Source organism: Phaenicophaeus curvirostris, chromosome 5, assembly GCF_032191515.1.
Source record: "Phaenicophaeus curvirostris isolate KB17595 chromosome 5, BPBGC_Pcur_1.0, whole genome shotgun sequence".
NCBI lineage: Eukaryota > Metazoa > Chordata > Aves > Cuculiformes > Cuculidae > Phaenicophaeus > Phaenicophaeus curvirostris.
The window spans coordinates 43887565-43914083 of record NC_091396.1 but is presented as its reverse complement, the minus strand read 5'-3'; the positions used below and the strand labels follow the sequence as shown (position 1 = coordinate 43914083).

At 44.7% G+C, this 26519-nt stretch overlaps 2 protein-coding genes across 2 annotated transcripts in view; one reads left to right on the top strand and one right to left on the bottom strand.

The window, feature by feature from the left end:
- LIN52 (lin-52 DREAM MuvB core complex component) overlaps positions 1-9049 on the bottom strand; it is a 47753-nt gene extending 38704 nt beyond the window's left edge. The window contains exons 1-5 of the mRNA XM_069858488.1: positions 8993-9049; positions 8826-8900; positions 8682-8719; positions 8141-8207; positions 6878-6961 (exon numbers count right to left, since the gene is read on the bottom strand). Of these exons, the coding sequence (XP_069714589.1) occupies positions 6878-6961; positions 8141-8207; positions 8682-8719; positions 8826-8900; positions 8993-9011 (283 nt within the window). The 5' untranslated portion in view covers positions 9012-9049. The remainder of the gene's footprint in view (positions 1-6877; positions 6962-8140; positions 8208-8681; positions 8720-8825; positions 8901-8992) is intronic.
- Positions 9050-9340: 291 nt separating this feature from the next.
- ALDH6A1 (aldehyde dehydrogenase 6 family member A1) lies at positions 9341-21305 on the top strand. The gene is made up of 12 exons (XM_069858485.1): positions 9341-9424; positions 9596-9682; positions 13615-13689; positions 15021-15182; positions 15775-15853; positions 16415-16717; positions 17427-17548; positions 17795-17984; positions 18696-18877; positions 20293-20472; positions 20672-20770; positions 21188-21305. The coding sequence occupies exons 1-12, from the start codon at positions 9356-9358 to the stop codon at positions 21290-21292; spliced, it is 1653 nt and encodes a 550-aa protein (XP_069714586.1). The 5' UTR covers positions 9341-9355; the 3' UTR covers positions 21293-21305.
- The last annotated feature ends 5214 nt before the right edge of the window (positions 21306-26519 follow it).

Here is a 26519-nt window from a genome sequence, read left to right as displayed (position 1 = left end):
CAACCTCAATGAGTGAATTCACATTCAGTCATGCAGGGAAGACATATCCAGCCTTGAAAATATCTGTGTCAAGAGTAGCCTGCAAGTATCACAAGTAGAACTAAGAATCTATGTTTCAAAATATGCTTCAGTTAAATCCTGATAAAGGAAAAAGATGCAACTGCTCCACCCCTGGAAAAAAAAAAAAAAAAAGCTGAACTTGCAGGCAAGAGATCATGGTAGACAGCATTTATCTGAAAGAAATTAAAACCTAAAGACTACCAATCTGAGACAGAGGGGCACTGTGAATAGCTTGTTCAGAAGGACACCTTTACGATTTTCCAGAAATTTCAGAAGCTGCTGAGGCTGCGTAGGACTACAATTCACAATCAAGACAGCTTAACTTGGGAGCAAGGTAGCCATCAGTGCCCATCAGTTTCTTGCCATCTCCGGAAGGGTCTCTCCATCTCAGTGATTTTTGGTAGACATTACTTAACTCCCATGCAGTCTAGCGTATTAATAAAATAAACAAACAAAACCCCTTCTGTCTTTATCAATGACTTGGATGAAGGCACTGAGTGCACCCTTAGCAAGTTTGCAGGTGACACTAAGCTGGGTGGAAGTGTCAATCTGCTGGAGGGTAGGGGGGCTCTGCAAACGGATCTGAACAGGCTGGACTTCTGGGCTGAGACCAATGGCATGAGGTTTAACAAGGCCAAATGCCGGGTCCTGCACTTGGGGCACAACAACCCTGTGCAGTGCTACAGACTAGGAGAAGTCTGTCTAGAAAGCTGCCTGGAGGGGAAGGACCTGGGGGCGTTGGTTGACAGACAACTGAACATGAGCCAGCAGTGTGCCCAGGTGGCCAAGAAGGCCAATGGCATCTTGGCTTGTATCAGAAACGGCATGACCAGCAGATCCAGGGAGGTTATTCTCCCTCTGTACTCGGCACTGCTGAGACCGCACCTCAAATCCTGTGTTCAGTTCTGGGCCCCTCACCACAAGAAGGATGTTGTGGCTCTTGGAGTGTGCCCAGAGAAGAGCAACAAAGCTGGTGAAGGGGCTGGAGAACAAGTCTTACGAGGAGCGGCTGAGAGAGCTGGAGTTGTTTAGCCTTGAGAGGAGGAAGCTGAGGAGAGACCTTATTGCTCTCTACAACTACCTGAAAGGAGGTTGTAGAGAGGAGGGAGCTGGCCTCTTCTCCCAGGTGACAGGGGACAAGACAAGAGGGAATGGCCTCAAGCTCCACCAGGGGAGGATCAGGCTGGACATCAGAAAAAAATGTTTTACAGAAAGGGTCACTGGGCACTGGCAGAGTGAGTTGAGGTGGCTGAGTCACCATTCCCGGAGGTGTCTAAAAGATGGGTGGATGAGGTGCTAAGGGGCATGGTTTAGTGTTTGATAGGAATGGTTGGACTCGATGACCCTGGGGCTTTTCCAACCTAATGAAGTACCTACCTAGAAACCTCTCCCAGCTTTCTCCATTTCTAAGATTTCAAAGCCACTGGTGACTTCTCTGTGGTCAGACACCCCTTGATGGATTTACCTTCCAATAATTTGTCTTATTTACTGAGCGAGATAAACTCTGTGCCTGCAACCTCCAGCAGCAATAAGTTCTGACTTTAGTACACAGTGCAAATACCTCCTCCTGTCTGTCCTGACATGCCATTTTATTCTCTTTGGCTCCCACGCTATGAGAAACAGTGAAGAGTCATTCCTTAGTCACACATTCTCTGCATTAATCAGTTTTACAGATCTTTTCCACATACTGCACCAGTTGCCTCTCTCCAAGCTAAACACACCTAGTCATTTACTTATTCTTTATATTAAGGAAAACTATCACTGACTGACAAAGCTCTGGATGACATTCCCTTTATTAGTCTGTTGTGCTAAAAGACAGCCAACTTTTTGCTGTTCATCTGATACCTCTCAGGCCATCCAGATCCAATTCTCAGGCCCTTGACAGCTCGCATCAAATACCTCTTCCACTGTACCTGTGATATTTAATTTGCTTGAACAAGTATGGGAAACAAATCAGCATTACAAAGAAAATCGGAGCAAAGTTGCTAGAGCCCAGTGAAAGCCAGGATACACAAAAACACAGGGGACTATCAACAGGGAGACTTGGCTGAGCATGTTCGGTAACTGTATTGCTGTTCTTCAAAGAGTTTGAGGATTTAATACTGGATGACATAGACATTCCAACATTCCTAATTTTACAGGAGGAAAAGGACAAAACAGCTTCAACTCCAAATAAAAACTTAATGTCACATAAGAAAGCAGACGAGCAAAAGTCACCGAGAGAGAAATTATAAATTGTATTCACATCTGTGGGGTCAGTTATCCCACATTTTCCAATATTTAAGGCAGATACTGCACAAAAACACCGCTACCTCCACAAACATACTAGGGCCTAAAAAGAATAGGCTTGCACTAGCAGTATCACCAAAGCTATACTGTGACAGCATAGCAGCCAAATCATCTCTCTGGCATTAGTGAGATTTTATCAACATGGCTGTGATACCAGGTACACATATATGCACATTTTAGGACTTTTGAACCAGTATAGGAATTGTTACCTGAAAAAAATATCATAGATTCACAGGGAAGCAATAGCAGGGCCTTCAAAAGTCCCTGGACTACCACATTCCTTCAGTGACATGGTGTTTTTTCTGCTTTCCCCATCCTACTAACAGATATGTTAGTTTTACATACAAGTTTGTTACAAAGTTTGAAAAAACCCCAATTTTTTTAAAGCTTTTTCCTCTATGTATGTAGTTTGCTGGTACACCTCTCCATACACATATATTCAAAAGGAAGACAGGGCAAATCTTTACAAACAATTACAGCCAAGGATAATAGAAGTGTCTTAACACCAAGTTTGTTTACTAGCAACATATGCACTTCCCAGAGCTGCAAGCTCATGAAACCAAGACTTTAAAAATCCTCTAAAGTGAACTTCAACTCAGTTGCTCTGAAAGCTGTAATGGTCACAGAGTGGAAAAACACAGCTAAGTGTCAAAATTTGCAGATATTTACACAAACTATTTTGAAATTTGCTGCTTTATGGGCCATAAACATTGAGTCAGGATTTGTGACTGGGTTCACAGCTAAAAACTCACTCCCTCTTGCTTTCCACATCAGCTGGGGGCTCACTACCCTGCTCCAAGCAAAGCTGGAGACACCTGGAGAAAAATGTCCATAACAAGGCAACACGTCTATACCCTTTTTTCCACACCCGACTTCTGCCAACAGCAGAGATGAGACTCACTGCCTGCAGCTCACATTGATCAGTGATACTATGACTCCCAAAGTCACCATAACTGTATGAACAATTAAAAATAGATGTGCTTATTGAGTGTAGTTCCTCCTCTCACCCTTACAATCCTCACATTAACAAGGACAGAAAGATCCAAACTAAGCAGGATTTTTTAGCACTAAAAATGGTTTCAATGTATTCTAAACAATAAAATAACCCTTTAACAGAAGGAGAATAGAAGAATGTGAGAACTGAAGCAAATAGAGAAAATCACTAACAAGCAACAGGACAAGGTAGAATTGTACATAGCTTAAAAAGAAGGCAAGGAAACATAAGCTGATACCTCAGAAGAGGTGCTCAAGAAAACCTTATTTTTACAAGATTTTATTATTATTCCTAGCAGGTCCCAAGCCTGGAAGCTGCTGGAGATCTCCAGAACCACCTTGCAGTAAAGAACAAAAAAACCAATCCAAGGACCTAAGGACAGCCTATCTTTTAAGAGGAGAGTAAAAACAAAAGAAAAAAAAACAACCAAGACAATCCTTCATTTATGCTGCAAAAACCCTGCTTCAGTCAAGGAAGGCTACCCTTCAGGTGAAGCCTGTGCTAAGGAAAGGAAGAATACTCTGCAAGGAACAGACCTGAGTGAGTAAGAATCTACCTACTACCATACTAGGAGGAGAGCTGAAGAAAAGTTTCTCCATTATCTCCTTGGAGATCCTTTCTGGTCCACAAGAAAGGTCTTCAATTAAATTCATCAGCAAAATTAAATGGTGCAAGTAACAAATTCTGATTTATGGAAGATGGCCCATCTTTTATTGGCAGTTTAATGGTCTGCATCTTAGTAAGACACAAATGAAAGTACAGGAGATCACGCAGCCACCGTTCAGAAATACACTTAAATAAAAAAATCAAGGTTCTTACTTACAAACTTGATTAAAAAAAAATTCAAAATATCTGCCAAACACAAGTCTTTTTAAACTACAAGGGTAAAAAAACTCTGAAAATAACCCACTTATCTTTTCTGACTAGGAATTAAACATACTAGGTACTACTGAAGCTAGAAGAATCAGATACACTGCTGAACAGATAAATAGTTACCTTATTCAAAAAGTAGTAACTGAACCTTCAGACAAGAAGGAGGGAGCCAGCGTTATCAAACATAGCATTAACCACTGCAGTTGTCAAGCGTCTCCTTTGACACTAGCACCCCATCTCAGAGTCTGATGTGTTATTAGACAAGGCTACTGCAGTATAAACAGGTACTTGCTATATTGCACAGAAACCGCAACAGAGGGCAAGAAATCTGACTCCTAAGATGCCCATATAAAATACCAGAGAAAGCTCTATTAGCATTATTCGACCCTCAATGACATTCACTGTTAGAGGTCTGAGGTAGAGTGAAAGTCACCTCTGAAGTTTCTAGTTGACTGTTTCTTGAACCTACTGTTATAATCCAAGCAGGCCAAGTCTATTCAGTTTCATCTGATAAAGAAAAGATTTCACAGAACTCTGCACTAATTAAGATAATAATTATTTAAATTACATAAGAATACACAGCTTAAAGCACAGACCAGTAAAATAGAAGAGAGGGTAAAATTGACTACTTTTAAAAGTGGAGCACAACTGTAAATGCAACTGGATATCAAACAAGCTGGAAAGAAAACATAAGTTACATGTTAACAATTAAATTTGATTCACAGAAGCCATGGAGCATTCAACAAAACAGCCAGGGTTACAGAAAATAAAGGTACCCATAAGGGAAAAAGAGAAAGGAAAGTCAGTTGTAAAGAACAGAAATCTGTGAGAAGTAAGCAACCAAACAAGGAACTGAGAAATCCATAGCCAAAAAGTTAGGGACAGCAGGAATTATATATGTGGAACCCAGATCACATTATTCAACTGTCCTAGATGGACAAAGCATTCAATACATTTGTTCCAAATTTGTCAAGAAAGTCTGCTTATATACACAAAATAGTAAGACAGTTCATAAGAATTTAAGAAACAAGGCACATAGGTCAGTAATTCATTAAACTACTTCAAGACAAATCAATTGCTCAGATTTCAATTTTAGTGCTGCAATAGTACCCTTGTAAATAAACTTCTCAAGAGGCACCCAGTCCTGCATGTCACTTTGCACTATGAAAAAAAGGCAGCACACATTCAGAACAGGAAATGTCCCCCCCAAAAAAAAATCCTAGGAAGAACTTCAAATCATAACTGAAATAGTACAGTTTTATATCAAAAGAAAAAACAGCAGGACTTCCATGGGAAGCCTCCTGCTGCCATCTAGAGGAAACTGCTCAGCGGCAGAACAGTCAATTCAAAAAGGGACTTAAATTTCAATGCACAAAGACACAACCAAATCCAATACCTCTGGATCAAAAACACCTGTCTCAACTTTAATGAGCAGATCTTTTCAATTCTTCTTGTTCTCTCACTTATCTAACTCTGTAACAGAACTTTAAGACAGTATTGGGAAAATCAGTCCCAACAAACCCTGTTCAAACTCTGTATCTAATTTTCTGTAAAATTTTTCCTAAGATAAATGTATATTAGGACACACAAAGCATTCAATGTGTTATAGCCTAAAGAAAAATGGACTTGAGTAACTAGAAGTTAGAATCATGGAGAGCTTTCTTACAGCTTGAAAAGTTAAGATTTCAGTTACTATAAACTAAAGGTTGTAACTGCTGGACCTCAGATATTTCATTATTTGCTCACTTTGTCTTCTTTCCGTATTTACTTGTTCTCAGTAAAAATAAATGGAAATGCATGCACCGAATATTGCTAAGGAAACAGCAACCTTGTTTGCTTCAGTGTAACTCAGGCTCTGCTTAAAGTCCATTTAGCAGGACCAAGCTGTCTGACATTTAAGGCTACAGCTTAAACAAGGAAGCCAATCGTCAGCCACTTTTTATATTTGACTCAGTTTTACATTGTTATACTTTAACTTCTACTTCACTAAACACTTTACACAGTCTTAACAGATGTTACCACTGAAAGGAAAACAAACTTGCGGGGGTGGGGGGTGGGGTTGTTTAAAACAGGCTTAATGAACTGTTAATAAGAAAGCATTAAGATACACTAAGTTTAGTCAGGAAGACTCTGCTTTGTCACCCACTGAAAGAAACATGGAAGATCTGCAAGTTTTAAAACTTTTGGTGTTTTGTGTAGCCTGAGCAACTAAGGGCTACCTTAAGGCAAAATTAAGCAAGAACATTAAATGTGTCAGTACGTACAGGTATCATTTTAAAGAAATACAATCCTCTTTAAATTCTCAAGGCTGGATTACACTATTAACAAGTCCTAAATGCGATCAAGAATGCAAGTCCTTCTTCAAAAAAAAAAAAAAAAGATAAAAAATTGGCTGTTTGTAAGTGGAAGACCAACTTTAGGAGTCAATGACACCACCTTCTGCCACAACTGAAAGTAGAAATAACAGCTAAAGAAGCAAAAAAGCATCCTGTTTTGGAAGGTCACCAACTGTGACTGTCTAATACTTGCCAAATCTGCCAACACACTTTTGCAGCTACAAATGTAACATAAGTGCACATTTTAGTGGGAAGATGTGCAATGCAGTCAGTCACATTTGTGCTTACATTCACTTGCACTATACACACTTAGAATAGCACTTACATTCATCCAGTCCTAGCTGATATGCTAGGTTCTGCAGGCCACGAACCTTCTCCATCAGGTTAGCTGTAGTGAGGCTCCCCAACTCTAAGAAGAGAGAAAAGTGAATTTTAACACTGGCTATAAGCCCTCTATTGACAGTTCACCTGTTTACTACTTCACAGAGCACTTTCAAACCATACTTCTGACAACATCTATTTCCATTGAACAGAGTATTCAAGCTGATGCCACCCGATTTTAACATACTGAGAAAAGATCAGCTTTCTCAACTGAAAAAGCCAGCCGTGGATCTGGATCACACTGCAATCTGTCATAATTGCAACGAGCAACTTGCCCTGTATTTTGGAAGTTCTTGTAAGTTCACACTGCTACATGAACAAGCTACAAGAGTATGCAAGAGAATGGACTTATTGCACATTAACAACATACGTTATTAAGTCAAAAGTAATTTGTCCCCACTTTCATTCTACAACAGTTTATCTGGAATTCACTTGAGAGGTAGAGCATGGTAATGACATTCACTGCAGACTAAAAGCAGTGACATGCAAGAAATCTACATGCTAGCTAGCCTTTCTTGCACACACATTCTTACCATTCAACTCCAGATATTGGCTCTATGATTGAAAACACATGCATAAAGCACCTCTGAAGAAGCCAATCAACAAAACTAAAGTGCTCACCAAGTTTGACTAGCTGAGGCCCACCAAGTAATTCAAGCCACTTCTTAAGCCACAGGAGACACCCACTAGACTCATGCAGTGAGGGACTAGTAAGCAAGGTAAGCAAAATATATATATGTAACTTAACACTGTTTCAACTAGCCTTGCTTGTTTTGAAAAATGAACCTGCCACCGACATCAAGATATTTTCTTGAAGGTAACTGGGTTAATCAAAAATGTTTATTTGCCAGCATGTTCAGCATCAGTATTATTAGCAAGACAGAGACACCAGATCTGGAGATGCTGCAAATGCGTGAGGGCTGAAGATCTGAGGCCACAGAGTTTACTGATGGAAGACTCTTGCCTTCAGAAACTAAACAGATCAACAGCAAAATTTAAGAAAAAGAAAAAAGACAAAACCCCCCCAAGCCCAGGCATCTGGGCATCCAAGACAAAACTCTGAAATATGTATTAAGCAATGTAAAAGGACTAGTCCCTACTCCTCCACCCTCAGAACATTTAAAGAACAAGTGCTCTACATCTCTTAAGTACTGAATTCCCACTTGCTCTGGCAACCTTACTTCCTTCCCACGATGTCCATACGCACCTTTTAACATATCAATATCATCATTTTCTAATTCGGCCATCCACTTGGGAGGAGAACTTGTAATAGGCTGTTTTAAAAAGAATAAAAAAGTCATACCCAGGTAAGTGCATTTTTAGAATTAAACAAAAAAAAGACTGATCTCCTCTTGACAACCAGTTACTCTGGCAACAAAACACGAGAGTTCTAGGTGGTCTATAGAGATACTTTTATGTTTAGTCTTGTTTTAGCTTCCCTGGCCTATTTTAAGAGTCAACATCAGCACACTAACACCCACAAGGCAAAGACAGTAAGACAGGCGGATCTCCTACAGTTTGAAGCCTTCTATCCCTTCCAAGATGTAATTCTTATTCGCAGTAAGCTCCGTTAGGTGCTATATATATAACGAGAAAGAGATATTGAAAACAAAACGACCGTTTCAACAGATACCGAAGCTACAGCCAAGATATACTTTACAGACAACAGATAAAAAGCCCGCGGTGGGAGCGGTGGATCCGCCGCCGCCGCGAGGAGGAACGCGGAAGGCAAAGCGGCGTTCACTCACGCTTTTGAAGGAGGCGGCGAACTCGGCAACGCCGGGCACTGGTAAGAGAAAACGAAGGGCAGCGGGGAGTGAGCGCCTGGGCGGCGGCAGCCACCCCGCCGCCAGCTCCCCCGGGACCGGCGGCCGCGGGCCCGCCGCACTTACGCTGCTCGGGCCACAGGTCCGGGGAGGCGCGGTCCAGCTTCTCGAAGCTCAACAGCGAGGCCTCCAGGTCAGCACCTGCAGCGGATAGAGGAAGGGAGAGGGGGGACGGAGAGAGGTGAGGCCCCGCCGGCGGAGCGGAACAGCGCCGCCCGCCCCTCACGCCTTACCGTCCGCGGGGGCCGCCATTTTGCCCGCGTCACGTGACGCGCGCGGGAGGCTTCCCGCCCCCTAGCGGCACGTGATTCGGGCCCCCTCCCCCGCGACGCGTGACCCCGCCCCTCGGCACGTGACCCCGCCCCCGGGGCCGAGCCCCGCGTGTGGCTCCCGCCGGGGGCGGCTCCGCGCTCGCGGCCAATCCCCGGCCCGGCGGAGGGGGCGGTGAGGGCCGGCGGCGGCGGCGGGGGGGGGGATGGCTGGCGGCGATTGGCTGCGGGCCTCCGAGGCGCCGGGGCACGGGAAGCCAATGAGCGCGCGGGGGCGGGGCCGGGGGCGCCGTCGGGGGCCGCGGAGCAGCGAGACCCTCGGCCGGGATGGCGGCGGCGGCGGCGGCGGCGGCGGCGCGCGGGGCCTGGGGGGCGAGGCGGCGCGTGGCGCTCGGGGTGAGGCGGGGGGGGCCCCGAGCTGATGGGGGGGGCCACGGGGACGCGGGAGGGGGGGCCGAGCGGAGAAACGGAGTCCCGAGCGGGTAAACGGGGGTGGTGTTGGGGTGTGGAGAGGGCGGTCGGGAGCCCTGCGGAACGGCGCCGGTCTGTGTTTTCCCTCCCGTGCAGCTGCCGCGGAGAGCCGGTGCCCCCCAGAGCGGAGCCGGTGCCCCCCGGATCCCCTCAGCCGCCGCCTCCTTCTCCTCCTCCTCGGCGGTGAGTGCCGGGACCGCGGGCGGGGAGGGTGCGGGTTGGGCTTCGGCTGTCGCTTCGAAGGGGACCCCTTGGGCTGTGGGGCTTCCCGTGCCGGCTCGGCTCCCCTGTCCGGGCCGGTACATCTGGAACAGACTTTTGGCACTGCCCGTGCTCGGCAGCCGGGAAGGAAGGGGAGAGCAGCGCCAGGTTTGCCTGTGGAGCGGAGAGGGGCCCCGCTCCGGGTCTGGCCCCGTTCCTGCTCGCAGCGAGCCCTGCTGGTGCCCCTAAGGCCGTGCCTTAGGCCAGGTAATCGCGTCCTGTTTGTTTTCTCCCTGTTCCTTAAGTAGCACGCATTGTGCTAAGTAAACATTAGCGTTTTTTCTGCCAGTTTTAGATTTCTTTTGCCGTGTGTAATACCTCTTCAATATGACCAGCAAAACCGAATATAGAATATATATGGATAAGCTCACAGACGACATTAAGCTCGCAGATGACACTAAGAGGGGAGGAAGTGTTGATCTGCTTGGGGGTAGGGAGGCTTTACAAAGGGATCTGAACAGTCTGGACTGATGGGCTAAGATCGACGGGATGAGGTTTAGCAAGGCCAACTGCTGGGTCCTGCATTTGGGGCACAACAACCCTGTGCAGTGCTACAGACCAGGGGAAGAGTGGCTCGAAAGCTGCCTGGAGGAGAAGGATGTGGTGGTGTTGTTTGACAGCCAAGTGAACAGGAGCCAGCAGTGTGCCCAGGTGGCTGAAAAGGCCAATAGCATCCTGGCCTATATCACAGCATGGCCAGCAGGATGAGGGAAGTGATTGAGAGAAGTGATTGTACCCCTGTACTCAGCACTGGTGAGGCCACACCTTGATTACTGTGTTCAGTTCTGGGCCTCTCGCTACAAGAAAGACATTGAGGTCCTGAAGCGTGTCCAGGGAAGAGCAGCAAAGCTGGTGAAGGGGCTGGAGAATAAGTCCTACAAGGAGCAGCTGAGGGGACTGAGGTTGTTTAGCCTGGAGAAAAGGAGGCTGAGGGAAGACCTTATCACTGTCTACACCTACCTGAAAGGAGGTTGTAGAGAGGTGGGTGCTGGTTTCTTCTCCCAAGTGACAGATGATAGGACAGGGGGGAATGGCCTCAAGCTGCACCAGGGGAGTTTCAGATTGGACATGAGTAAAAAATTTTTCATCAAAAGGGTCATCAGGCACTGGCACAGTCTGCCCAGGGAGGTGGTTGAGTCGCCATCCCTAGAGGTATTTAAAAGACAGGTAGACAAGGTGCTCAGGGACATGGTTTAGTGGCAGATAGGTATGGTTAGACTCAATGATCTTGGAGGTCTTTTCCAACCTGGTGATTCTATGATTCTATAACATGTGAAAAAAGATTGTTCCAAGCTGTGTGGATCTGCCTGCTATCATCTATTTACGGCAAAGAGAAGATCTGATTTCCTTTGGGCAGTGTTGAGTAACTTAAACTGTTACAGTGCCCTTTATCTTCTGGTATCCATGGCTGTACACTCTCAAGAATTCTAAACACCTAAATTGTGACTCTCTAATTAGTCTGCTTTACTACAGTCCTTGTTCCCCCAACACGCTCATTCTTCACAGAAGAAAGATGCTGATCCTATGGAAAAAGTACAGTCAGTCTTAACTGACCCTTTCCTGTCTTGCTTATAATATTTTTTTCTTTGTATATGTGACTTTCTAGAGATCCCCTTTAAGCAATCTCGAAAAACAACAACCATAAATTCCATTGCACTGAAGTCCACATGGGTCATAAAGCTCTGGAGCTTGTAGGTCCGTGGCAGATGCATGGTGTCTGGGCTCATGGAGTGACTGATTGTAGTAGGAATTTGTCATTCTTAAGACGAGCACTAGAAGACCTTTTATGACAGTCAAGAAGCCAGGGACTCTAGTGCTTCCTTCCATATTCTGGAGGGTATTGTATTTTTGTCAGCACAGACTTCTTACTCTTTCCCAAGTGTAATTCTGGCTCCATAATCATCTGCAACTTTTTTTTTTTACCCACTCCTGGTGTTCCCTCCCAAATCAATAGGTCATGCTTATCCATTAACAGTCTTATTTTACACTTCCCATGCTAGTCCTGCTTTCTCAATTTGTCCCAATTTTCATTGCTGTTCACATTTTCACTGTCGTAGAATCATAGAATAGTTTGGGTTGGAAGGGACCTTAAAGATCATCCAGTTCCAACCCCCCTGCCGTGGGCAGGGACACCTCCCATTAGATCAGGCTGCCTAAGGCCCCATCCAACCTGGCCTTGAACACCTCCAGGGATGAGGTAGCCACAAGTACCCTGGGCAACCTGTGCCAGTGCCTCACCACCCTCATGGTGAAGAAATTCTTCCTTAGGTCTAGTCTAAATCTGCCCCTCTGCAGTTTATAGCCATTACCCCTAGTCCTATCACTACAAGCCCTTCTAAACAGTCCCTCCCCTGCTTTCTTGTATGTGCCCTTCAGGTACTGTAAGGTTGCTATAAGATCTCCTTGGAGCCTTCTCTTCTCCAGGCTGAACAAGCCCAACTCTCTCAGGCTGTCCTCATATGGGAGGTCCTCCAGCCCCATGATCATCCTTGTAGCCCTCCTCTGGACCCGTTTCAACAGTTCCATATCCTTCATCGTTGAGGATTCCAGAACTGGACACAGAACTCCAGATGAGGTCTCACAAGAGAGGAATAGAGGGGCAGAATCGCCTCCCTCAACCTGCTGGCCACGCTTCTTTTGATGCAGCCCAGGATACGGTTGGCCTTCTGGGCTGCGAGCGCATATTGTCAAGCTTCTCATCAAGCAGCACTCCCAAGTCCTTCTACCCAGGGCTGCTCTCAACCACCCCTATCCTATACTGAAATTGGGGATTGCACCGACCCAGGTGTAGGACCTTGCACTTGGCCTTGTTGAACCTCACAGGCCCACTTCTCCAGCCTGTCCAGGTCCCTCTGGATTACATCCTGTTGTTGCCGTCTAGTTGTCCCCATTTGTTTTCCTTATTCTCTCTCATCATCTCCCTCTCATAATTCCATATCCTAATTTCTTCACACTGCTCCCTGATACCTTCGTTTTTATAGCCCAGCAATTTTGAGCTGTTGTGTTCCATTTGTGTTCTTCACACAGTAGATCCATTTCCCTTTCCTCTTATCTGTTCTCCTAGAGCCACTGTTTTGTGACATGATTAACTAGTTCTTGCTTTCTCCTAGTTTTCTCCTTATTTCCTAATATCAACTCCTAGTTTCTAGTCTCTTTATTTATACGGTCCCAATCTGTTTTCCTGTGTGCTACAATTCTGTAGTTACAGCTTCTACCCCTGCTCTTCCTTTGGCCCTGTGTTTACCTCCCTATTCCAAACTTTCCTTTTCTCTCCTCTGCACCTGAGTTGGCAAGTTCTGTACTCAGTGCTGCCTGGCAGGACAGTCACTTTGAGTTCAGCAGATGCAGGTTCCTTGCTCTTAGTTGCAGGGAATGGGGAAAGTCCAATTTTATGCCTGTAGTTATGAGCTGGAGAGACTGAACCTGCTTAGTGGCTTGATGGGAAGGAAACACAGTACAGTGTGCACTGGGTACATGGAATTTCCCACAAGGTGAATTATCAACTGATTCCTTTGAACATATATGAGTTGTAGTTTTCTAATTTTCTAACTTAGTAAACATTGAATGATTAAGTAGATTGATAGTTCTGAGCATAAGCATAGCAATGTATTTTTTTCCATAACTGCTTTTAGAAAGAATTTTGGTCATTTTGGTGTAAAGTGAGAGAACAGTGGGGCAGAGAGCATGAAAAATTTCAGCCTAAACAGTTAGCTGGGTCTTGCTGTAAATATTGGATCTAAACTTTCTATTGGGCAGCGTAGTGGGGATGGTGAAGGCTCACATGTGATAAAGTACACTAGTATTTAGGCATCTTGAGATAAAGATCACTCACATCAGTATTTTGTCCTCCACAGCCAACAACAAAACTCTTCATTGATGGGAAGTTTGTTGAGTCCAAAACTACTGAATGGATTGATATCCACAACCCAGTAAGTGAAATGGCCTCAGATTATGTATTAGCTATCACCATGCAACAAAGGTTTCTGCCTCTGTTCAAGCTTTTGGCAAAGGGGGAAACTACATACTTTTCTTGAGAAAAACTTAGACTCTTAAGCTTAAGATGGATTTAGCACTTTGTAATTGCTTCTCAATTTCCTTTTCACACAAAACGTCACTTAGATGATGATATCCTTTATCTTCCCTGTGTAGTAAAACCCTGATTTCTAGAAAGGAAGCTTAAACCCTGCTTACATTTTTTTTGCTCATAGAAAGGCTCTGTGATGAGTATGTCAAATTTCTGAATGATTTCTTCCACCCTGTTTGTGAAATCAACTGCTTGTGATTTGATGCCATCTGAATGTGAAGTCCTGATAATAGACTGATTTCACTCTTGGACCGAGGTAAAAGGTCCTGACAGTTGAAGCTCCTCTCCTTTCAGAAAGCTTCTATCTGTGAGCCACAATATTCACAGTGAATTTAGAGGCTGGATGCTATGCAATGCAAAATAATCTTGGATTAGTAGCACTTGTACGTGTACAAGTCCTCCACCAAAGACAAATTACGATGAGGTTGCACTCAGTGCTCTGCCCCATCTGACCCCCTGGTAAGCATTTGGGCAGCAGTTTCTAAAATTTTTCTCTGTAAAGCCTTATTTTGATTTGTTTTGTGGAAATGGTGAGAGCAGCAAACCTTGTTCAAGAAGCTCATTTACTCTTTGTGTAATGACCAATGTCCTTGTTGAATTTCCTTTCTCAAGTAGTTTCTCTTTTAGTGATGTACCTGATGTTTTTGTTATGTCAAAGCAGGCTTAATTTTTAACATTTCAGTAGAAGGAGGTCAGACTGTCAAAGATAAGCTTTTAAAGTTAAAATACTGTAGAACTAATGTTTCTTGTAAAATCTTACTTTGGCTTAGACGTCTAGGTAAACTAACATCAGTGCCAACGCAGTCATGTACTGCTTTTTCCAAAGAAAACTTGTCTCCTTTAATAAGCAAGAGGGAGAGAAGATGAGCCTAGTTGATTCAGAGGGAAAAGACCACAGTCCACAGAAACCTTAGCCTCATATTTTGTGGAAGCTGCAAGACAGACAAGTCACTTCAACTCTGAGCTGGAAATGAGCACTGCGTTTGCAGCTTTCTCAGTGCCTGATTTGAGTTGCGGAGAGTACAGGTTTTCAGAACTATTCTAGTTGTAGCCCAGGCCTTTTGTGTGCACTAAGCAAGGAGGCTTTTTTGTGCTTTCACCTTGAAAGTAGAGTTAAATGGTTAGCGGGACAGCTGGAAAAAGTTGAGTTTTGATGCAGTTTGTTTTTTCCTTCAGGCCACAAATGAAGTGGTTAGTCGTGTACCAAAAGCCACAGCCAGTGAGATGGAGGCAGCTGTGGCTTCTTGCAAAAAGGCTTTTTGGAACTGGTCAGAAACATCTGTTTTGAGTCGCCAGCAAATCTTCCTGCGCTATCAACAACTCATCAAAGACAATCTGGTGAGACACCGCGTCTGTGTGTAATGGCTGTTGCTGAATGCATTGCAGTTGACTAGGAATTAAATTGAGAGACTCAGGGCTTGCTGTGATCTTGATGAGACACTGCTGCTATGACTGAAGAGCCAACTGAGACGTTATCATTCAGAGGTGTAGCAAAACACTCTCCAAGCAAATGGGGACAGAGAGGCACTGCTTCTTAATGAATTTTATTCTGCATTTGTTCCGTTACCAAAAGACCACAAGAGGAACTTTCAGCCTTGATGGAGAATGTGCCAGTTGACAAAGACAAGTGGGACAAGAATGTTACCGTGATTTTAGATTCCCCAGATTGCTTTATCTGTGTGTCTGTGATGTAACACATGAAAGCTGTAGAATATAATTCAGCTCATGGTTGATTTTTTCTAAAATGTCACCAGTATGCCTTACCAGCTTCTTATCTGCAAGGAACAAATCAATCAGTGTAGGCTTTCCTGGATTCTACTCGGTCTTCATTGTGATGTTCAACTCTCTGTTAAACTCTCTTAAATCTACATCCTGTTTCACAGGCAGGTACTTTTCTAACACTGGTAAACTTAATCTTTTCCATTTTCAGAAAGAAATTTCAAAAATCATCACCTTTGAGCAAGGGAAGACCCTGGCTGATGCTGAGGGAGATGTGTTCCGAGGCCTCCGTAAGCTGCTGGCTCCTCATGTTAAAAAAGGGGCTTTGAGAACCTGTAGGAAGGAAGGAGGTTTCCTGAGCACCGGATTGCTCTGGGATTCTTTACATGTAGCTCCCTTCACAGTCTCCTTCTGAAAGAAAAGGGGCAATTATAACTCTAGCCTGAAATGTTCCCTTAGACTGAGTTACCATAAATCCCTTTCAAGCTGTTAGATTCTTCCTTTTCCTAGGACTGCCTACAAATTGCTGTAAAGTGATAACAAGTTCTTGCTTGTACTCAGATGTCTAAGGTTGAATCCTAGGTGATACATTAATGCTATACCTCCACTTCTTTTACTGGGGCTATTTTGTGTGTAGTCTTACCGCAGTAACATAAATGCACTTGAGAGAATCCATTCACAATGATCTCACAGTGCTTGATAGAGCAAAGGTATTTTCTGGACAACAGTGAGATTTAAGTTGTGGGAAAGGAGGTTAGAAGAAAGACCTGGGTCAAGGCAGTGGTGAGAAGGGAGTTTGGGGACTGATGCTTAACAGATCCTCCAGTGGCGTGTTGCCCTTTCTGCTGCAGAGGTGGTTGAACATGCTTGCAGTGTGACATCCCTCATACTGGGAGAGACCATGCCCTCCATCACTAAAGACATGGACACTTATACCTACCGCCTGCCTCTCGGTGTGTGTGCTGGAATTGCACCGTTCAATTTTCCCGCCATGATTCCTCTTTGGATGTTCCCCATGGCTATGGTTTGTGGAAACACCTTCTTGATGAAACCATCTGAGCGCGTACCAGGAGCGCTCATGTTCCTTGCCAAGTTGTTTCAGGATGCTGGTGCCCCTGATGGGACCCTGAATATCATCCATGGACAACATGAAGGTAATAATAGCACTTGGAGGTTGACTGGAGTGTCTGAGTGTTGTGGTGTATGTTCAGCAGAGGTACTGAAGCAGTTGGAGTGTCTGATACTACTGCTGTTAGATAGGTTTGGACAGATATTTCAGCCCTTTTGATGGAGGGGAAGTGACTTGGAGGTTCTTTGCCATTTTGCACCAAAACTTTCAGGACATACTGTGGGCAAAATTTTTGGGTCTGGCATCAGAGTTCCCAGGGCATGTAAGCACTCAAGTTCTGTTTAGCAGCCTAAGCTCCAACAGAAATAAGTAGATAAATCACCTTGATTTCACAAGGAAGCCTAAACAAGAATTAAATGCCTCACTGAATACTGAGTGGGTGCCAGTATTTTACCTCCCAATGTGATGTTTTCTGAAACACACATATACCTTCAGAACACAAGGAGTGCAAATAGACAACAGTAACTTGGCTTCAGCTTCGCTTGGGCATCTTGGGAGATGCCCAAAACATGAAGAGGTGGCAGAGGGCCAGGTGTATAAGAACAGGGGCAGGAGTACACATGCTGAAAAATTAGTGGAGAGGGTGTGGACAGACAGTAGGGAAACTAAAATATAGAAGAAACAAGCAGAAGTTTTGATAAGAAGAAAGATGCATAGATTTAGCATGGTGGGGATGGGGACAGAGGGGAGCATTTGTGCACCACAATATATAATGTATTATTTCCTATTTGAAGCTGTGAATTTCATTTGTGACCATCCGGATATCAGAGCAATCAGCTTTGTGGGATCTAATCAGGCTGGCGAGTACATCTATGAGAGAGGATCCCGGCACGGCAAGAGAGTCCAGGCCAACATGGTAATGCCTCTGAATGGAGCACACTTCAGCGCATAGACTGCCTCTGTCTCCTGTGAATGTTATGAGAGATCACACCACTGAGCAGTAGAAGCTGACTTTGCTACTGATAGTTAAGTGATGAGGCTGCCCATCTTGCCAGCCTGTTGGTAGCAGAGTCAGAGCTACTATATGAAGATATTGCCAGAGAACTGGAGAAGTGGGTTGAAGTGGTTAATCATGAGACGCTCATTACGTGTTATATTCCAGGGAGCAAAGAACCATGGTGTCGTGATGCCTGATGCAAATAAAGAGAACACCTTGAACCAGCTGGTTGGAGCTGCTTTTGGTGCAGCTGGCCAGCGCTGCATGGCCCTGTCTACAGCAATTCTAGTGGGAGAAGCTCAGAAATGGCTGCCAGAGCTTGTGGACAGAGCCAAAAATCTGCGTGTAAATGCAGGTACGAACTGTGATAATTTCTTACAAGGTACTTCATTTCTGTACCACCGTCAACTCTTCAGGTCAGTGTATCTGTCATACTATGGTGTCTCCCTAGGAGCTATTTGCAACATAGCTTTGACGTCTAGGGGTAGGAGCTAGCAGACTGTATGGATTGGGAAACACAGCCTTAGAGCTGGATTTAGGAATATTTAGGAAGACATGGCAGTATGACTGTGATGCAAGGTTTACAGGATCAGTCTTGTCTTAACTGAAGTTTTGAAGTTATGTTCTATTTATAATTCAAACCTGCCATTTATATAGCAACCTGGCTTGGAGATCCTTCCAGTTTGTAGTAAGCATGCAATAAAAAGGAAAAAACAGAAACAAGTACTCTGGAAGAAAGAGACTGTTATTAATTCTAGAAGAATTATCTTCTGTTTATGTTCAATAAAGTCCTGTGAAGGGGAAGAAATTCCTTCCTGAGAAGAATCTGTTGTTGAATTTTGGCTTCCCAGTGATCTAAAATTTTGCTTATGTTCGCAGCTTCTCTTGTTTGTTGATTAAGAAAGTTGTGGGTTGTTACTTCCGTTCACTAATGTCTCTAATCTTTGTTTTGCATCTCAGAAACATCAAGAATTCTAGCTTTTTCCTGCCAGTGTAGTTATATCCATAATGCCCACAAAGAGGAAGCTGTCAGGGTTAAAAACTTGGTGTTTGCGCCTCTTCACAGGAGACCAGCCTGGAGCAGATCTTGGGCCTCTAATCAGTCCCCAAGCTAAGGAACGGGTTTGCAGTCTGATTGAGAAAGGAGTAAAAGAAGGTGCCAGCCTTCTTCTGGATGGACGTAATATCAAAGTGAAGGGCTATGAAAGTGGCAATTTTGTTGGACCAACGATCCTTGGCAATGTCAAGGTAGGATGACCAAAACCAGTGCTTGATGCTTGCTTATTGCAGGGCCAATTGAAAAATGGGTTACCCGAATCAGTCAGTAATCAGTGATCACCAGGTAGAAGGCCCATGATTGGCTCGGCTTTGCCTTGCATAAATCCAGTGCTCATTGCAATGCTGTTATGGAGGGGATAAAAGAGTTTGCAGAAGTGCAACATATTCTGAATGAGGTTAATGATCTCAGCTTGAACAGAATGCAGTCAATTAAAAGAGGATATGGGCAGCTTGTACTGTGTTAAACTAAATGTCTGTCAAGTGTACCGTACTATCTGTGGCAATGGCCAGCAGCAGGTGCCTAAGGACATGTATGATGAACAGCCAAACTCGAAATTTTCCTTCCTCTGTTTTACATTACTGCAATTTGCATTTTAAGAACTTGCAGAAAAAAAACAGTTAAATATTTGTGGAAATCTTCAAGAGAATAGTATCAGGTACAGTAGCTCTTTGTTGTTGAATACAGTCACAATTCCGTTGACTCAGCCTGTTGATGTAATGCGTGGTGTGCAACAGGTGGACATCACTGAGGGGAATATTTTTTACCGGGCTCCCATCCATGTGGGTTTTACACCTAAATTCATTCTTTTTTGTTTAATCAATAAGCTGGTACGATTTCTTTAAGCATTGAATTAATCATGGGCCTTATAGTGAGTGATTCCATGACAACAACCCAACCTTGATAATTCTGCTATTGTACTTCGTATTCTTAAAATTTTATGGATTTTATACTACTATATAACTCACTTTTTTAATCTATCTCAGAATTGTCTTGCCTTATTTTCATTAAACATCTTAAAATACTTCACTTCCCTGTCGTTTCATAAATATTGTTAGGCATTCAAAAGTGAAAGTTTCACTGAAATTTGTTTTTCACTTTTTAATACAGTGAGATGGTTATTAATAGCAACATAAAACTTACAACTTGTCAAATTAATGTTTTGTAGTTTGCTGTATTAGTTATTAGCCATTAAAGTACTCTCCAACTAGTTATGTTGTATTTGTCAGATGTTGCTAATTATCAGGCATAAATCCTGAGCACCGAGTTGTAGAGGATAGCAGGTTCTAGTCACTTTGTCAACAGGAACTGAAGTAAACTATCTTGAATTAATCCTGTTCTTAACCAGCCTTGGTCAGAGTGGACCTGTGAGAGACGTTAGGCAAGCAGTGAAAGCAGAAAGCGCTCTGGAGATGAAAAGTGGAACCCTCGTTAGTGGACTGGGTAGATGGCAGGGCATGGAAAAGTGTGGAAAGGCTAGGAGTGAAGGATGGCCTGTGGAAAGACAGTATGATGGGTGAGCCTGGGAACAGCCTGAGCATTAGCAGCATGTGTCTTTATTATATCCTATGTACAAGCTGCTTTTTTCTGCTCTTTATCTTGTCAGCCAAACATGACTTGCTACAAGGAGGAAATCTTTGGGCCCGTCTTAGTGGTTCTGGAAGCAGACACTTTGGATGATGCCATTAAGATGGTGAACAGTAACCCCTATGGAAATGGAACTGCGATCTTCACCACCAATGGAGCCACAGCTCGGAAATATTCTCACTTAGTAGATGTGGGGCAGGTATGTTCAAGCTAGTTGTTGCTATTAGTACTCACCAGTTGCAGTGAGGAGCCATCCACCTGTAGTGACTAATGACTGACTACTCAGCTAACAGCACCCAGCCTTGGATTTAAGGAAACAAAACATGCAGTAGGTAATGGAAAGTGCTCTGCAATCTGCTTCTACTTGTGATTAATATAGCACCTTTCCTTTGGTTCAGGTGGGTGTCAACGTTCCAATCCCAGTACCTCTGCCCATGTTCTCTTTCACTGGTTCTCGTGCTTCTTTCAGAGGAGACACCAATTTCTATGGCAAGCAGGTAATGCACTGATTCAGAGTCTTCTGTTGGGTCAGTTGTGATAAAACACATGATAACTGGCAATGGGTAGATGTCCATCAGACCTCATTAGTAAGGAGATTTTGAAGCTGTCTCAATCTGGAAACTGAAGCCAGTGGTCACAGTCACCATAATGCATGTTACAATAGTCAATACCTTTTTTTCTCTTTGATATTAAAAAGCAAGTCTTAGGAGATTTGAGAAGAGAGCAAGAACTAGGTAGCAAGGTTTTTCACAGAAACAGAATCTTTGGGGAGCTTGTAAAAGGCTGATAGGAGTTGTTCCCAGAGGAAAACTCAAAAAGATACAGCAAAAACTGCTGGATACATCACTGGTGCAGACCTGACAAATTCCTAAGGCCAAACATACAGTCCTTGTGTCTCTCCTTTTTTTTTCCAGGGAGTGCAGTTCTACACACAGCTGAAAACTATCATTTCTCAGTGGAAAGAAGAGGATGCCACTGTTACCAAGCCTGCGGTGGTTATGCCAACTATGGGAAACTAAATGAGCTTTTACAGATGCTGTTCCTGATACCCTTCTCCATTTATGCTGCACTTTCCAGCTTTGCCCTCACTATAATTTCCTTGGGAATAAAAGCGAGCTCCATTTCTCTTAAGGGCTTCTGTTTATGGGAAATCAGGCAGGCTAATATAACGCACAGTCTGAATTTTCTGTTGCTGTTTTTTGGCTAGCTGAACGCAAGTTGTTTCCTATAACCTATCACAGAGGAAACAGCCTTATCTAATCGAAAGGGAAGACAATGATATTGATCTTAATTTGTATTTCTTTCCAGACTGAACTTGAACACTACTCTGGTTTCCACTTCAGTATCTTTAGCCTTAGTGACTCACTCCTGGCTACATCTTGTAGCAGTTTTCTTTACCTCTTTATCTTACATGTTAAGATTTTTTTGAGTTCACTTTACTCAAAGATGAGTACTCATTTTGAGTGTCATAACTGGGACAACTTGGATGTCTCATAGACGTGACTTTACATACAATGAAGACAACAAGTTTGAGAGTTTAAAATGTCAGATTTTCATCTGTCAGACAATTTCCAAAACACTTGGGAAATAGCTTTCTAAGGATTTTTCAGGAAAGCATATTTGATTGCTTAAATGAGGATGAAGGAACTCCTGGATGGTACAGTGACCTTCGCTGTGCCTTGAAAACAGCTTGAAAACTTCTGTTCCTGTTCTGTGTGTGGCTTGTATTCTCCAGCTTGCTGTCAATTCCATAATACCCAAGAGTGACTTGGTGCCATTTCACTGTGCTAACAGGTATGTGCCTACAGGTCCTGTAACATAATGAAACTGTGGAAGCAGGAGCATGTATATGGTATCTTCACGTCACAGCATCATGTGGGTCTGGGTGGAAGAGAGAATTAAGTAGATAGGTCAGTAGGAAGAAAGAACATGGTTTTTAATCACAAAGCAGGCCTGTTCTTTTGGTCTATTTGCCTGACTGTAGCTGTATTTCTTGTGTTGATTGATTGACTCCTCGTCATATTTGCTCTAGTTATGTTCTCTAGGGACTGCAGGTCCCCTTGCTAGAGAAGGGTAAGAGTTCATATACCCAGTTTTTAAGAATATCTGCATTTGGAGCTGGGGAGCCTATAATTTTATTCCTGGTTCCTGGAAGATTATGCAGCTACAAGGGATCTGCAGGGATCTCATTCAAGTACTCATGGAAAATAATGATTGTGACAGTTACTTGTTCTGATCAAACAACCCGAATGTGAACACTGTGTATCCTGCCTTCTGGTAAAGATGCCTTGTAACTCACAGTTATGTATTAGTGCAATTGCTGTGGATTCACTAATGTTTGTACTATATCTTTTTCCTCTGCTATACCCAGGGGAAATTCTCACCTTGCAATTTTACTACAAATTAAAAACATGCTAATACAATTCTGCAGAACATGAGTATTCCTTGGTAAGACATTACACAGGTGTGATGTTGACTTTGTTCCCCTCTTTGCAGAGAGGTCTGTGACTCCTGTAACCCATGTATACCTCTTCCTTTTGTGGTAATTCAAGAACCTTTGTACCAATTTGCTCATACAGCATTTCAAGGAATGTCTTGTTTTTGTTTCCACGTACATATCATTTGATCACAAAAACTCTTAAGCTTCACTTAAATGCATAATTACACACTGAAAATATCTCTTCATCAAATTAGAGCAACACGTATGTACAGAGTTCTAACCACTAATCCAAATCCTACTGCTGTGTACAGGGTCATCCAAGCTCCTGACTTGGGAAAGAATACATTTTTTATTCTAAGAAGGAGGAAAAGTAACCATTTCAAATGGATTTCAAAGGTGTAGTCAAAGCAGCAGTGTACCAAATGGGAATTTGAAGCTTTGCTCACAAGTTAGCTTCCAAAATGAAGAGTGCAAATGAGTAGGTAATTGCTGTGGGTGTTGTTCATGCAAAGTGTACGCTTGCCTTACTCTTTGGTGTTAGCATCTGAATACATGCAAGAACTGCTGCAGAAGATGATGAATCTGATAATTTGGCCTGCTGTGTAATGACTGTTAGTTTGGGAGAAGTATTTTCTGTGCTGCAAAAGGTAAAGTATTCTAGGTAAATCGCCATTAAGACATTGGCATTCATTCATGCCCCTGGGAAAGGAATACTAATCAACCTCTAACATTGTCTGTAGTCATTCAGTTTCAAATGCCTTATTTTTCTTGTTAATCGGTACTGCTATTCTGACTTTGCTGTAATCCTGTTAAAACCCGTTATATCTTTTCTTTAGAAATTCCAAAATCCAACTTCTCCTGTAACAAAATCGGTCTTCATTACCAAGCTTACCTGCTCCCTGAAGAGTTGCAGTATTCCTGTACTTTCTCCAGACCTGTTCTAGACACTTGTATGATCTTTTAATTTTGCCAAAACCAGAGGCAGTGTTCCCAGCGTGAGGAGCAGTTCCTAGGCAGGGAAGTCCCTGGGGCAGCTCAGCCTGGGGAAAGCCTGCTTGGCTCACTGGGCCCCTTGCTGGGGTAGGATGGTCACCGGCTGCAGGGAAGCACTGCTGGGCACTGACACACAGCACAGGGCTGGGGCTGTTTCCACTGCAGATGGACACACACTGGGAAGCTGTGGCGGGAGGCTGGTGGGGTAAGGGGCCACCCAGCTGCGCACCCCCATGCTCCATGACAAAAGGCACCATGATGACCCCACATTGCTCCCAGACTGACAGCAGGCACCCTCCCTGTGCGCGCACCAGGACGCCTCGGTTGCCGCCAGCCAAGCCACCCATAGCACCAGGTTGGCTTGGTCCTGCTTGTCCTCAGACACCCATCCCGCCTGCCTTGCATCTCTGTGGTGTGGCATGCCATCCCATCTTATCCCATCCCTATTCCATCTCCATCTCCATCTCCATCCCCATCCCATTCTCTTCTCTTCTCTTCTCTTCTCTTCTCTTCTCTTCTCTTCTCTTCTCTTCTCTTCTCTTCTCTTCTCTTCTCTTCTCTTCTCTTCTCTTCTCTTCTCTTCTCTTCTCTTCTCTTCTCTTCCCATCCCATCCCATCCCATCCCATCCCATCCCATCCCTATTCCATCCCCATCCCATCCCCATCCCTATCCCATCCCTATTCCATCCCCTTCTCTTCTCTTCTCTTCTCTTCTCTTCTCTTCTCTTCTCTTCTCTTCTCTTCTCTTCTCTTCTCTTCTCTTCTCTTCTCTTCTCTTCTCTTCTCTTCCCTTCCCTTCCCATCCCATCCCATCCCATCCCATCCCATCCCATCCCATCCCATCCCTATTCCATCCCCATCCCATCCTCATCCCTATCCCATCCCTATTCCATTTCCATCCCCATCCCATCCCGTCCCCATTCCCATCCCGCCCCATCCCCGTCCCGTCCCCGTCCCGTCCCCCTCCGCCCCGCCCGCAGCCGCGGCCCCCGGACGCCGCGGTCCCGCGACGCGCAACTCCGGCGCCGGTCGCTGGGCGGTGACGCGCGGGACCGGCGGGATGCGGCGCCGGCAGCGCCCTGAGCGCCCGGTGAGCGCTGCGGGGACGGGGGCGAGGGACGAGGCGGGGACACCGAAACCGCCGCCCCCTGCTCGGTGACCCCCGACAGGACCGCGGGGACCCTGGAAAGCGGAGGCGGCGCCGGGATCGGGTATCGACTGCGGGTGGATAACGGGGAGGCGCCGCGCGCTGCTGCGGACGCTCCCGCCCGGCGCTGCGGGGACCCCCGGGGACGCTCCCGTTGGCGGGCGCGGCGGCTCGGGGAGCTGAGCCCGGCGGGGTGAGCGGCCGGGCTGCAGGAGCGGCGTCGCCGTGACCGTGTCCCCGCGGAGGCGCCCGCTGCGGGGGCAGCGTCGTGCTGGGATCCGCGGGGGGGTTGTTCCCAGGCTTGGGCTGGAGCAGAACCCCTCTGCTCCCCAAGCCCCCTCTGCTCCCCAAACCCCTCTGCTCCCCAAGCCCCCTCTGCTCCCCAAACCCCTTTGGCTCCCCAAGCCCCCTTCTGCACCCCAGGCCCCCTTCTGAACCCCAAGCCCCCGCTGCTCCCCGGGCCCCCTCTGCTGCACTCCAAGCCCCCTCTGCTCCCCAAACTCCTCTGTACCCCAAGCCTTCTCTGCTGCTCCCCAAGCCCCTTTGCTCCCTAAGTCACCTTTGCTCCTTAAGCCCCTTCTGCTGCTCCCCAAGCCCCCTCTGCTGCTCCCCAAGCCCCTCTGCTCCCCAAACCCCTCTGCACCCAATTTCTGTGTCCCTAAACTGCCAGTTGTGGTGGCCTCTGCAGTCCCAGAGCCATCAGGGGACACCACTGAGCCCGGAGGGTACAACTCGACTGATGCTTGAGGTGCCTCCGTTACCTTATAACTGAACCGATACAGTCAACTCTCACTAGCTGAAAGCACAGGTGAAATAAAGAAGTGCAGGCACGGTGTCTCTTGTTGCGCACTCCTGGGAAGCCTACTCTGGCTAATTAAGTAGGAAAATCAAAACCCGACTTGGCCAAACATGAGGATAAATAAATAATGTGTATTTGGAGCTCCAGTTCTGGAAAACTGCTGGTAACGTGTGTTTGTCAGTTGGTTCTAGGATTTTTTCCTAGCATTTAAAGCTTTAGAATTTTACCCCAAGTGTCTATGTCCAAAGAAAATCGTGCCATTATCTTTATGAAAATGCAGGGCAATTCTGCCAGTTAATTTGGTTATCCTTTCTATTGTGAGTTCTGACCTGCATACTTTTTAAGAAGCTTATTTTTTTGTCGAAACAATCCAACAAACCCTTTTTTTAACTAGGTAAAAGTAAGCCCAGAAAAAAATGTAATGGCTTTTGTTTCTGGGAAGAAAATAATCTTTGGTCAGGAGTGTTAAGTGTAGGAGCTGCTCATCTGGGAAAAAGATCTTGTTGCTGTAGGAGTTGCTCATCTGGAAAACAGATTTTACTGTTTTAATGCAGAAAATAGACCTTCCATTCCAAGTGGTCTTTGGTGTGCTTGAGCAATAAGTAATAGTGTGGATTTAATTACATAATTAATCTATTTTGTTTCCTAAAATAGTTGCCTAGTGATTTGTATCTGCCCTAAATATTTCTAATAATTTTCTAATATTTATTGTTTATGTCCACATATTTCCCTATAAAATGTTAGGAAACAGAAGGGAAATTCTTGTCTATCTCTGATACACAGCTTTTATTTCCCCCCAGATCAGACAGATTCCTTTTCAGAGGGAGATGCTCCTGTTGTTGTATTTGGGGGGTTGTGTGTTCTTTT

Bases quoted from the DNA above. Each gene is read 5' to 3' on its own strand.
- ALDH6A1 (XM_069858485.1), top strand. From the start codon at position 9,356: ATGGCGGCGGCGGCGGCGGCGGCGGCGGCGCGCGGGGCCTGGGGGGCG. The intron at 15,854-16,414 runs GTAAGCTGCTGG...TTTCTGCTGCAG, and splicing joins AGATGTGTTCCGAGGCCTCC to AGGTGGTTGAACATGCTTGC. The intron at 18,878-20,292 runs GTAGGATGACCA...TTATCTTGTCAG, and splicing joins CGATCCTTGGCAATGTCAAG to CCAAACATGACTTGCTACAA.